The following is a 13221-nucleotide window of genomic DNA, read 5'->3' as shown; positions in this document are numbered from 1 at the left end:
GACACCAAATATATATAGGTGGATGACCTTCTTCGATCTGGCTAATATTGTTCCAATCTCAGGGTGTATATCCTCTGATTCTGTGATGGCTACCTTTGATATTGTGATTACCTTTTACAAAACTAAAATGAGAATTTTTTATTTTTTATTTTAATCACTTTGGAGTTGCATTGGCACGACAGTCTTAAACATATATTTAAAGTTTTCAAAATATATATTAAATTGACTGGGAATAAAATTTCCATTATTTGTTTTTTTTTTAAAAAAAATATTTTATATTTTAAAGCAGGATTACCGACCTCTGATTAAAGTGATGCAGAAATGGAGTTGGTGTTCTAACTCTGAACTAACTCTTGTGTATAAATGTATTACCAAACTACTCGAATCTTAAGCATTAGATTCATTAGAGAATAATGATGGGCGGAGGAGGAGGACAGAGGCGCTCGTGGCGGCGGGTTGAGGCCGCACTCAACCGCGCCTTCGCTGACAGTGCCGCCGGACGCTACTTCAAGATCGATGCTCGGGACACCTCCTTCACGAAGGAGCTCCGCGCCGGCGCCGCCACCTTCCTCACCATGGTCTATATCATCTCCGTCAACGCTGCCATTCTTACCGATTCCGGCGGCCCCTGCACCGTCGGCGATTGCACGCCGCTGCCATCCAGAAACTCTTCCGCCGCCGGCCCCGGCCCTGAGTGCAAGTTCGACGGCAACCCGGGGTACCAGCGCTGCCTGGAGCGAACCAAGAACGACCTCGTCGTGGCCACGGCCGCCGCGGCTGTCGTCGGCAGCTTCGCCATGGGGGCGGTGGCGAACCTCCCCCTGGCGCTGGCGCCGGGCATGGGCGCCAACGCCTACTTCGCCTACGACATGGTGGGCTTCCACGGTTCTGGTGGAGTCCCTTACGAGACCGCCCTCGCCGCCGTTTTTCTCGAGGGCTGCATCTTCCTCGCCCTCTCCCTGCTCGGCCTCCGCTCCCGCCTCGCCCGCCTGATACCCCGCCCCATCCGCCTTGCCTCCGCTGCTGGCATCGGCCTCTTCCTCGCCTTCACCGGACTCCAGGCCCAGGTGGGCGTCGGCCTGGTGGGTCCCAGCCCCTCCACCCTCGTCACCCTGGCCGCCTGCTCCCGCACCGACCCCACCACCGGAGACTGCCTCGGCGGCACGCTGCAGAGCCCCACCTTCTGGCTCGGCGCCGCCGGTTTCCTCCTTTCCGCCATGTGCCTCACTCGCAACGTCAAGGGCGGTACCATCTCGGGCATCGTCTTCGTCACCGTCGTCTCCTGGATCCGCGGCACCGCCGTCACCGCCTTCCCCGACACCGAACATGGGAACGCCAATTTCGACTATTTCAAGAAGATCGTTGACTTCCATGTCATCCAGACCACCGCCGGGAGGATCAGCTTCACCGGCTTCTCCCGGAAAGAGGTGTGGCTGGCTGTGGCGACGCTGCTCTACGTCGACGTCCTCGACACCACGGGGTCGATGTGCTCGATGGCGGAGTACGGCGGGTTCGCGGACGGCGAGGGCGGGTTCGAGGGCGAGTACCGGGCGTTCGCGGTGGACGCGAGCGCCACCATCGTGGGCGCAGCGCTGGGGACCACCACCGTGACGACGTACATCGAGTCCACGGCGGGGCTACGGGAGGGCGGCCGGACAGGGGTGACGGCCATCGCGGTGGCGGTCCTCTTCGCCGGCTCTCTCTTCTTCTCGCCGCTACTCACGAACGTGCCGCCGTGGGCGGTGGGGCCGTCGCTGGTCCTGGTGGGGGCGATGATGATGCGGGTGGCGAGGGAGGTGGAGTGGGCGGAGGCGAAGGAGGCGGTGCCGGCGTTCCTCACCATGATTCTGATGCCGCTCACGTACTCGATCGCGTACGGAATCATCGCCGGCGTCGGGACGCACATAGTGCTGCACCTGTTCGACGGCGTTGCGGCGGTCCACGCATGGGTCTCGAGCTTCCGGAAGAAGACGAACCACAAGGCCGACGGCGATCAAATCACGGCTACAGAACAGAACATCGCACAAACTGTTTGATTAAATTTTTTCATAATTCTAATTATTTTATTGACGACTACAACTCTCAGATTTATCTTTGATCGGTTACAAAATGCATCCAAAATCATATTCATTTTGATTATCTTTTCCAAGTAGAAGATATTTTAATTAAAATGAAAATAAAATTAATTAATGAGCAACAAATATTACAATTATAAATGAATTTAATATTTACTCATTTCGACGCACGAATTTAAATCCGATTCATATGTAATGAATTTAGTATCATATACAAAAAAGAATAATACCGTTTATAATGTAAATTAATATCACTTGTAATATCAAATTAGACCACCCACAAACCATGAATAAATTAATAGATTTTTATGGTATAAAGTTCTAATAATGCGAGCCTATGTCATTATACTTTTGTTAGATAATTATTATTTTAATAGTGGTGTTAATAACTAACTAATTAATTAATCTTCCAACAAGCTAGCTCATTCCAACACATGGAGTTTATAGTCAAAAGTAGTAGCAGCCATGTTCATGTTCTTTGGAAACTATCTTTTTTACATTAATACTAAAATAATTCATAGCTCTATTTTTTACATGTAATTATGGTCATAATTGGACACGCTTCTACTTTAAGACTTACGATTTATTAGGTATTTCACCACTATATACAGGATAAAGTCACATTGTGAGAAAAAAAATCTGTAATATCGCCAAGAAAAGACAAAATTCCCACAAAAATAAATAAAACTAAAAATTATATTATTTTAAAGATAATTAAAATAGAGGACTCTGAACTTCTATAGACCTGATTCAATAATAAATCTAAAAATAAATATGTTAAATAAATAATAAATTATTTTTCACTAAAAAAATTTAGCAACAGTCGCAGAATCAATTTTACAAGTTACTTTTAGGGAGTGCTTGATTGGAGGGAATGGAAGTGAGGAATAAGAATGGGATTGAAAGTTAGAGGGTGTTTGGTTCTTTTCTAGGAATAGGAATCAGAATGAGAATCATTGTATTGTGGAATGAGAATGTGTATGAGCATGTATATCACTCTTAAAAATAATGTTTGGTTAGTTAAATATTTTCTATCGAAATAAATCAAAATTTTCTTTTTTATCCTTAAAAGAAAATAAGAGAAATCCTCGGATAAAAACCTCTAAAGGCATGAGATTTTTAAAAACAAGAGGTACTCGCATCTTATATTTTTTTTTCATAATTCCACCTGTCCTCTTTGTTCCAATAACCATCAAATTAATTGTCTCATAGTATCATCCTTTTACATCTGTATTATAAATCATCTTTGATTTTGTTTATGGAGGTAATTTCTTAGTTTAGTATTTTTCATAGGGTTTTGATTTTGTTTATGGAGGTAATTTCTTAGTTTAGTATTTTTCATAGGGTGATAATTTTTTTAAGTGGTAATAATAATAAAATTGTAATCTATTACAGTTGGTGTTGTAAATTTTTCTAATGAATCTTTTAATTTATTTTTGTTTTCAAATTATTCATATTATTTTTATAGTTTATTGATGTGTTTTTGTGTAATACAGCTTCTTAGGATGGTAAGCGTCATTTTTATATATTTTTTCCAATAAGTTGAATAATATTAAAGATTTCTTATAAGACAACTAATATATATGATTTGTTTTCTTTAGAAATCATTCTGTTTATATATTTAAAATTTTATATTTAGAAATTATATTTTATATTGATAGAATTCTTTGAAATTTATATCATGTTTATCTACTAAGTTTATTTAATTTTAATAAATCTTACTTCAATGTATAAACTTTTAAAAATTATTGAACAGAATCAAATTATATAGAAGTAATGGATGATTGTCCCACATGACAATCTTGAGTATCCGATGAAAATCTTGTATTTTTATGTTATGCATTTAGTGACGCGACTCAAGAAGTCATGAGAGCATATCTTTATTGTAAATGCATAAATTCATTGAGACATAATTGTGAGATAGTACATAAACATCTAATGATAAATAACATCTTACAATATTATCACATTTAAAATTTTTATGAAAAAAAACTAATTGCGTAAGAATATTGATGTTATTTTTCATAAATTTACTTCTAAATAAAATATGTGCATGCTTCAATCAAGAATCAAATCATGGTACTTTGAGTATCCACTAAGTGCTTTTTCACTATTGTCTTAAGGCATAAGATATTAAGACTTATGCCTATAGCCTCAATTTAATCGAGACCCCTAATTTATAAAATTGTAATATTAATTATATTAATTTTTTTAATAAGAAGCTCACTTTTAATTTCAAATTATCTTTAAAATGTATATTTTTAATTTTAGTTAATTTTATTTTTTTTAAATTGTAGATTTTATTTTTTAAAACCTAATCAACCTTTTCTTTTTGGCATTGACTTAAAAAAACTCACGCCCTCGTAATCACTAGTGACATATCTCCTTCACACAGTGATATCGTAGCCTTTCCCTCCTTAGTTGATGACACTCTTGCAGGACACTCTTTTCCTTCCTCAAATCGTTATCTCGGCGGGGCATTCTATTCCATTCTATTCCACTGGGAATCAATCCCAAGTTTATTGGGGCAACACTTTTATATAAACCAATTGTGATAGCCTGAACATTATTATTGCATTAATTTTAATGATTATAAAGGAAATATTTTCACATCAGTTGTGATTTATACTAAAGAAATTATAAATAAAATGAATATAAAATTAAAATTTCTTAAAAAATATATAATTAAAACAAACAAACAATTTAATTTCTTAATAATTTTTTAATATATAGAAAATAATTTTGATTTTTTTTGTATGAGGTAGAAAAGATAAAATTGTTTGATGATGATTTTCTTATAGAAGAATATTTGAACTTTGATTTTTTTTAAAACATAACATCATGTTATATGGTTTAGATTTATTTTTAGAATTACAAATTTTAAAAGAAATAATAAACTTAAAAGTTAAAAATAACACCTGAAATATTAAATTTTATTAAAAAAAATATTTTTTCAATACATAGATAACTTATAAAATACGATAATACAACTTAAATACTGTCTCACTATTAATATAGCTCCAACAAACAGGAATTTTTAAAAATTAAAAATAATAAAATCTTATTTATATTCTGATCTTGTCCGAAAGTCGATGAGATGGAAAGCTAGGAATGTGGGTGCCCCACTGATCGCTCATAGACTCCGCTCCGTCCTGCAAGACAGATGACGTCAGTACCGAGCCACGGAAGGGGTCCCGACATTGGCCCTCCAACACTCAAGTCAGTCATCAGCTATGATGTAGAAGGTGGAGCAACAAGAATGAAGACTGTAGCGCAAATAGTGTAGCAACAAGAATGAAGATGGTAGCAATTGAAGACTGTAGCAACAAGAATAAAGAATGTATTAGCCGCTCAGCTGAAACTTCACTGCGCTTGTGCCGCGTCCGCTCGGCCGGAACTCCGCTGCGCCTGTGGCGCATCCTGTTGCCAGGCCAAGCGGGGTAGCTGCTTGGCCAGAACTTTGCTGCGCTTGTGCCAAGTCTTGTTGCCGGTCCGAGCGGGGTAGCTGCTCGGCCAGGATTCTATATATCGTCCGACCGGCCAATACAGTTATCATCTATTTGGTCATATGATACCTGAACGTTGACTGTCCTAGCTTTGACCTCCACTGTGGCAGCTAACCCTTGCAGGGTGGGCCCTTCCTTATCGTCGCATCACATGCCTCCCCCTCAAGTCTAGTCGAAGAAGGCTACAAGTTCGACTGATTGGACAAATTGTCAATGATGCTTTTCACCCGATCGGCTTATGACACTCAACTTCTGATCGACACGACTTAGTCTGACGGTCAGCTATGTAACCGCTCCTTTGTAACTGACTGTGTTAGCAAGTTTCTTTGTCGATCGACCTGTTGAAGACTGTCGTTCGACGATGCGTCTGCTTCCTTACGCCGATCGACACAAGCAAGATCCTTGCGCTTCCTTGGGTGGGCGCAATCTGGGTTTACGTCATCCATATTTTTGGGAGATCATGCAAATCCCTACTCATTATAGTTGAGCGCGCCTCCATGCCTCTTAATTCCTTAATTAAATGTCATCCCGTGGCCTAGCGCCACGTGTCCATCCTGCTGTCGTCGCACGCATGACGTGACAGGCGGATATCCTCTGGTGATGTGACCTTTGGCGCTTTGAATTCAATGGTCAAATTTCTGCCTAGGTGTCCATGACCCTAGATTGTACGACGTCGATTGACCGACCCTGGGGTTTATAAACTCAAGCTCGCCACCTTTCGCTATTTCCTTCTTTGAGCTCTTTGGCGATACTCCATCTTCGTTTCTTCGGCGACATCCTTCCTCTCCTGCTCCTCCGGCGACATTCCCATAAGCTTTCCTTCCTCCCAATCGCATCTTTTTGCTGCCTTCTTTGCTTTTTGTGATGGCGAGTTCTTCACATCCTCCCGTCGCCGACCTTAGGCCTTGGTACACCTCTACTGAGTCCAGGTTTGACACTTACGATGGTGAGAGCCTGACATCCGCCTATGAGTTTCCTTCTGATTACCAAGTTCTTCTTTCTTCTCCTTCCGATCGACCAAATGTTCTGCCGCCCGACTGTCTTTGTTTATTTAGGGATCAGTTTACCGTCGGTCTGTGATTTCCCATCCATCCCTTCTTTCTTGTCGTATGTAAATATTTGCGCATCTCTCTTCATCAACTAGTGCCGAACTTCTTTCGACTGTTGTGCGGGGTGGCGGTTCTATTCCGCCTGCATGACATTCCTCTCACTCCTCAACTTTTTCATTATTTTTATTATCCCAAATTGTCCGAGCCAAGGACTTTCCTTTTTCAAGCCCGAGTAGGCTTAGTTTTCTTCGATAAAATATTGGCCTCCAACAAGCATTAGAGGGAGTACTTTTTGTGTGTCTTCCCGAGCGGCCAGACTTTTCGACCGACTGGCAACTCGAAGTGGCGAGTTAGCCTCTTCTAAAAAAGTACAAGAGCCGATCAGACTACCTTAATGCAGCTTTAATGCTGGTTGGTTAGAAATATGACATCCACAAGTTGTTGCTAGAGAGTGTCCTCTACGTTTTTGACTTGAGTTTGATCCGTACAAGGCTTCCGTCCAACCTAGGTATACAACTTCTTCTCTTCTTCTTTTGATTCTAATTGATTTCTCTTCTTCTTTTGCAACTGACATCATGCTGCGTGCGCGTTTGGCCTGAAGGGCCAAGCTTATGGATGCTGAGATAAATGCGGTGGTCGTGGCCGAGCTGGAGAGTCACAGTCTGCAGCCGATCGACTCACAAGAAGACCCGCATGACAAGAGCAAGGCAGCTCCAACCTTAGTGAGCGAAGGGATAGCCAGCTGGACGCCCAGCGGGGGAGAGGTTGGTGCATCGCACCCCCCCTCCGAGTGACTGTCGGTGATTCTAGTTGAGAGGGCATTGGATTTAGCCTTATCTGGGAACCATTGATAAGGCGCAAGAGGCACCGGGCGGTGACTTCATCACGATCCGCTTCCTCGATGGTGTGGACCCCCACTAGAACTAGCCTGCACCCTTCCGCCGAGTGGGTTGAAACATCGACCCCAACTCCAGCTCCGGCGACTACTTCCCCTACATCGTCTGATCGGACGCCATCCATATCTGGTCTGCCACAGGGAACCATCTGCGCGCCGCCAGTTGCCTTCATATCGCTGCCATCAAAGATTTGGAAGTCTGGCATCCGTTCGACTTCATTATCTCGGCCGTCCGGAAGAACGACCTCGGCCCAATCAGCCCCGAGTGGCCAGGGCCATATAACGGCGGTTCTCTATCTTCCGACCGAGGAATAGCGTGAGTCGGATGATGCTGAAGCCCAAGCCCCCGAACACCAGATAATCATTCAAGGGTCGATCTCACAGATATGGGCTAATGCCCGAGCCCGTGCAGTGGTCATGCCTCCGAGGGCGCTCGCGGACAGCCACACCCAAATGTCCACTGGGGAGTGTCTTGTATTTTCTTAATTTATCTTCGATCGACACTTATATTTTTCTGGTTATTCATAGTATTGGGTAAAGAGTCTGACTATGTGACAAAAGCTTATTTTTTTGGTGTAGGAGGTTAAGCAATTGAAGGCGTCGAGCGACCAATCATTTGCTTCTCAAGAGTGGCTAGAGCAAATAAATACTGAGATGACTCAACTTCGAGCCGATCTGGCTAAGAGCGTCGAGATACTGGAGGCGGAGAAAGGAAAAGCGCCGAGCAGGCCACCCTAATAGTTCAGCTTAATAAATAGGCCAACACCTTTGAAGCCAAAATCCATTTAGCCAACACCAAGAAACTCCGGACTATTGAAGATCTGGAGATCTGGAATAAAGAGTTTTGGGTGTTGTCTCAAAACATGAAGGATGTTGAGGCCTCGCTGAAGGCCGAGAGGGATGGTTGATTGATCGAGTAGACTTCAATAAAGACCCAGCTCAACGCCAAGAATGAAGAGTTGGCTCGGTTGAAGGAAGAACTTGAGGCCTCCTGAGCGGCCCTAGAGACCTATCAGAGAGCCGAGTCGAGTAGGTTCTGTAAGGGATCGGTGGATGGCTTGAAGTGGGGTTGGATAGCTAGGCTACCCCCAATTCCTTTCTTCTCTACAAGACGTTAGTACGTAGCGGAAATACGAAAACTAAAACAATGAATATAAACAAGAATACAAACGCTAACATGATTCCTTTACGTGGTTCGGAGATTGCTTGCTCCTACTTCACGGTGTGTCCTTGAGGTGGACGAACCCTTGACCCTTCGGTGGATCAATCCCTGGTAATCTTCGGCTAGCTGTTACTCCTTCTCGGTGGAGTACAACCTCTCACAAAGCTCTCTTCCTCTTATAAGATGAAGACTTAGATTAGGAGGAAGATAATGACTTGGAAGCTTTGGACAATTGCTAAGGAGTTATTCAACAAAGAATGAGTAACCTCCTTCAAGCCCCAAAGCTTCCTATAAATAAGAGGAGAGAGTTGATCATCATATCAACTCATCTCGGCACCAGTCGACTAGCAAAACCATCAGTCGACTGGTGCTACCGTTGGAGGTAGCCAACGACTACTTTGTAGCACCAACGGTTGGTCAACGGTCATTTACCAGTCAACTGCTAGTTTTAGCAGTCGATTGGTCGCTGCCGACTGAGCGAACAGAATGCTTCTGTTCGCTGCCAGTCGACTGCTAAAACATGCAGTCGACTGGTGCAGTTGATTGCAAAAAGTTGCAACCGACTGGACTGCACCTTGTTACACACTTACACTTATCCTCTGCGGAGTCGCCTTTGAAGTCCTCTTCCTCTACCTTTGTCCCTCAGATGGACCCGAGCCTGCGGCTCCTCTCCGTGTCATCCTTCACGTTGCCTTGAAGTCCGCTTCCCTCGGCTCCACTCCGTTGCTCCTCATCCGGCGGTCCCTCGGATGTCTTCCACACCATCCTTCATCGACTCAAGGATCTGAGCCCTAGGATGAGCTTCTCAAGCTTAGCTGCACCAAGCTTCTCATGTGTGTTTCACCAAGTCCTGCAAGACCCAAACACACATATCAAACACATATGAAAGTCTAACTTAAACTCTTTGACACACATATCAAAACCATGATCATACCGATCAAGCATAGGTCGATTACACCAATAGGTTCGCTCATGAAGCAAGCCTACATTCGCTCAGATGTTTTTAATGACAAAGTTGCCGACCGGGCACTTCGTCTGTTTGACTTAGCGATCAAAGGGATGTTCGGCCAACTTAGGGAAGGTGACTACCTCCCTGCTACTCTATCGAGTAAGGTCATCAGTCGGGACAAGTTGATTGAATCGTTGCTCGATGATGTCTTGGATTATCTAGAGTGACCTTTGCTCGAGTAATTTTGTATTCACCCTTCTGTTTGTAATCTTCATGCAAGCTATTTGCAATCCTCATCCAAGTATTAATGCATGATCGTCCGTCCGACGATCTTTTCTTATTCGTTTATCCCCTTTCCGCCATTCAACATTTTTCAATTTGACTCACATTTTAGTTGTTCACACGTTGTCATGTAAAACCCTGAGCGAGATTGCAAGTTGCTTATTGTGGCTTTGTAACCTTCCGATTGGTGACGAGAAGTCATAGTAGATTATGCCTGAACGGTCACCGTATTTTGAAGACTTGGAGCTTTTGATTAGCGCGTATTCATGGTCGGCCGCTTATCATTCTTGAGCTATAAGATCAATGCTTAATCGCTTATCGAGACAAGGGTTTAAGGTCGCCGCTCGACCGCTGATGACGACAGGAGTTTAAGGTCGTCGTTCGATTGTTAGTGAAGACGAGCGTTTAAGGTCGCCGCTCAACCGTTGACTCAGCTCAAAAGTGCTGTACTCCGCTTTTATTCATATTTGTCCTGTATCCATGAAGCAATATACAAATACACCCGTGTTCACTTGCGCACTTCTCACCTGGCGCTATAGGGATGGAGATGATTCGCGCTCCACGACCGCTCGAGCTGTCTTCTGCTCTCATCCTCTAAGTAGTAGGCACTCGAGTGGAGCCTCTGCACGACCTTAAAAGGTCCCACCCATAGTGCTTCGAGCTTGGCGATATCGTCGACCGACTTTACTTTCTTCCACACGAGATCGTCGACCTAGAAAGACCTCAGGATTACCCTCCGGTTGTAGTTCTACTTCATCCGCTGCTGGTATGCCATTAGCCGAATAGCTACTTTAGCCCGTGTCTTGTTCACCAAGTCGAGCTCCATAAATCTCCGTTCGACGTTTCCTTTATCGTAGAACCACACCCGATCGGATTCCACTCCAACCTCTACAGGGACGACTGCTTCACCACCGTATACTAAGTGGAAAGGAGTTACGGTGACCCCCTCCTTTGGGATCGTACGAAGGACCCAAAACACACTAGGAAAATCATCAACCCAGCTGCCTCCGGTGTGGTCAAGCCGAGTCCGTAGCCCTCTGAGGATTTCCCTATTGGTAACTTTCGCTTGCCCGTTGCTCTGGGGTTAGGCTACAGAGGTGAAGGCTTGATGGATACCATAGCCCTTGCACCACTCTCTATGCTTCTGACAGACTAATTGTCTCCCATTATTTGATACGAGCTGGCGTGAGATGCTGAACCGGCATATGATGTTCTGCCAAATGAACTTAATAACCATATGCTCGGTTATTCTCGCAAGCAGCTCGACTTCCGCCCACTTCGAGAAGTAGTCCACCATGACCTGTCGCCATGGGGAATAGCCCAACGATGTCCATGCCCCATTGTCGAACGGGTAAGACACTATGGACGTCTTTATCTTCTCGGTCGGACGGTGCAGAATATTTTGATATTTATGGTAGGACAAACAAGTGCCTACTGTCCGAGCGGACTCCTCTAGAAGCGTAGGCCAAAAATATCCGGCCAGGAGTACCTTCCGGACTAGCGAGCGACCTCCAAAAGAGCCCTGATGTACTTCCTTCAAGATGTACTCAGCATCTTCCGACCCAACGCATTTGAGTAGGGGCCTGGAGAAGACTCTTTTATACAATTGATCTCCAACAAAGGTGAACCGTCCGACTCTCTTTTTCAGTAGACATGCTTCCTCCTGATCGACCAGTGTGACTCCCGATCGGAGGAACTCTATCAACATCATCCTCTAGTCATTCAGGAGGGTTATCCTTTCTATCCTATCGATATGCGCCACTAATGAGACTTGCTCGATCAGATGTTCTTTGGTGATCGACGTTAAGGAGCTGGCTAATCTTGCCAACTCATCTGCTGCTTGGTTCTCCGATCGAGGGATCTTTTATATGACAATCTCCTTAAAGTTGGCCTTCAGCTTCTCAAAGGCTTCCGCGTAGAGTTTGAGCCGAGCATGGTTTATCTTGAACGCCCCTGAGAGCTACTGAGCAGCCAACTGGGAGCCCGAGTGGATGAGGACTTTAACGGCTCCCACATGCCAGGCCGCCTGTAAGCTAGCTATCAATTCTTCATACTCAGCTTCATTATTGGTGGCTCTGTAGTCCAGCCGTACGGACAAGTGCATACGGTCTTCCTGTGGTGAGCTTAACATTATGCCAATCCCGCTACATTGCCGAGTGGACGAACCATCTACATATATCTTCCAGGTTGCCTCTAGCTCGACATTCTGGACCTCTGTGACAAAATCAGCCAAGGCTTGGGTCTTGTTTACCGTTCGGGGTTGATATTCTACGTCAAATTCACTTAGCTCGGTCATCCATTTGATTAGCCTCACAGATGCCTCGGGGTTGAGAAGGACCCGCCCCAAGGCGCTGTTAGTCAGCACGATGATTGAGTGTGCTAGAAAGTATGGACGAAGCCTCGGAGCGGCGAGTATCAATGCATAAGCTAATTTTTCCAGATCAGTGTAGCGAGACTCTGTATCCTTCAATATATGACTCAAAAAGTATACAGGCTGTTGTTCCTGGTCATTCTGCCTTACTAAAGTCAATCCGATCGTGTGTTCGCTTGATGATAAATAGATCCAGAGCGACTCCCCAACAATCGGGTTGGCTAATACAGGTAAGGTATTAAGATACTCCTTGAGCTCTTCTAATGCTCGATCACACTCGATGTCCCACTGAAGTTTTGTAGCTCAACGAAGCACCTTAAAGAATGGCAAGCTTCGGTCGGATGACCTAGATATGAATCTGGATAGTGTTGTAATCCGATCGGTCAGTCGTTGGGCTTCCTTCAAGCTCTGGGGTGGTGGCATATCTTGTAGCGCCTTAACCTTGCTTGGATTGGCTTCGATGCCCCGCTCGGTGATGATGTAACCTAGGAAACGACCACTCTTCGCGCCGGACAGACATTTATTCGGGTTTAGTTTCATCCCGTAAACCCTTAGAGTTTGGCAGGTCTCGTCAATATCTACGTATAGGTCAGAAATACGGAGAGATTTTATTAATATGTCATCCACATATACTTTCATGTTACGACTGATCTGCCTTCGGAACACCTTGTTCATGAGTCACTGGTAAGTGGCACCCGCGTTCTTGAGTCTGAATGACATGATGTTATAGCAGAACGTTCTGTCGGCACTGATAAAGTTGACCTTCTCCTAGTCTTCTGGGCGAGCGACACTTGATGATAGCCCTGATAAGCATCAAGCATGCAGATCAGCTTGCAGCCTGCAGTAAAGTCCACCATTTGGTCTATCTGAGGCAGCAAATAGAAATCCTTCGGGCATGCCTTATTTAGGTCACGGAAGTCGATACAGAACTG

General features: G+C 44.4%; 1 protein-coding gene across 1 annotated transcript; it reads left to right on the top strand.

Annotated features, from left to right (window-relative positions):
- The first annotated feature begins 416 nt into the window (after nucleotides 1-416).
- On the top strand, nucleotides 417-2089 carry LOC121979632 (adenine/guanine permease AZG2-like). Its single transcript, XM_042531625.1, has one exon. It carries the CDS (start codon nucleotides 417-419, stop codon nucleotides 2034-2036), a length of 1620 nt encoding a protein of 539 aa, XP_042387559.1. The 3' UTR covers nucleotides 2037-2089.
- The last annotated feature ends 11132 nt before the right edge of the window (nucleotides 2090-13221 follow it).

This window comes from Zingiber officinale, chromosome 5A (genome assembly GCF_018446385.1).
Source record: "Zingiber officinale cultivar Zhangliang chromosome 5A, Zo_v1.1, whole genome shotgun sequence".
Taxonomy (NCBI): domain Eukaryota; kingdom Viridiplantae; phylum Streptophyta; class Magnoliopsida; order Zingiberales; family Zingiberaceae; genus Zingiber; species Zingiber officinale.
This window is presented reverse-complemented; position numbering and strand designations above follow the sequence as displayed.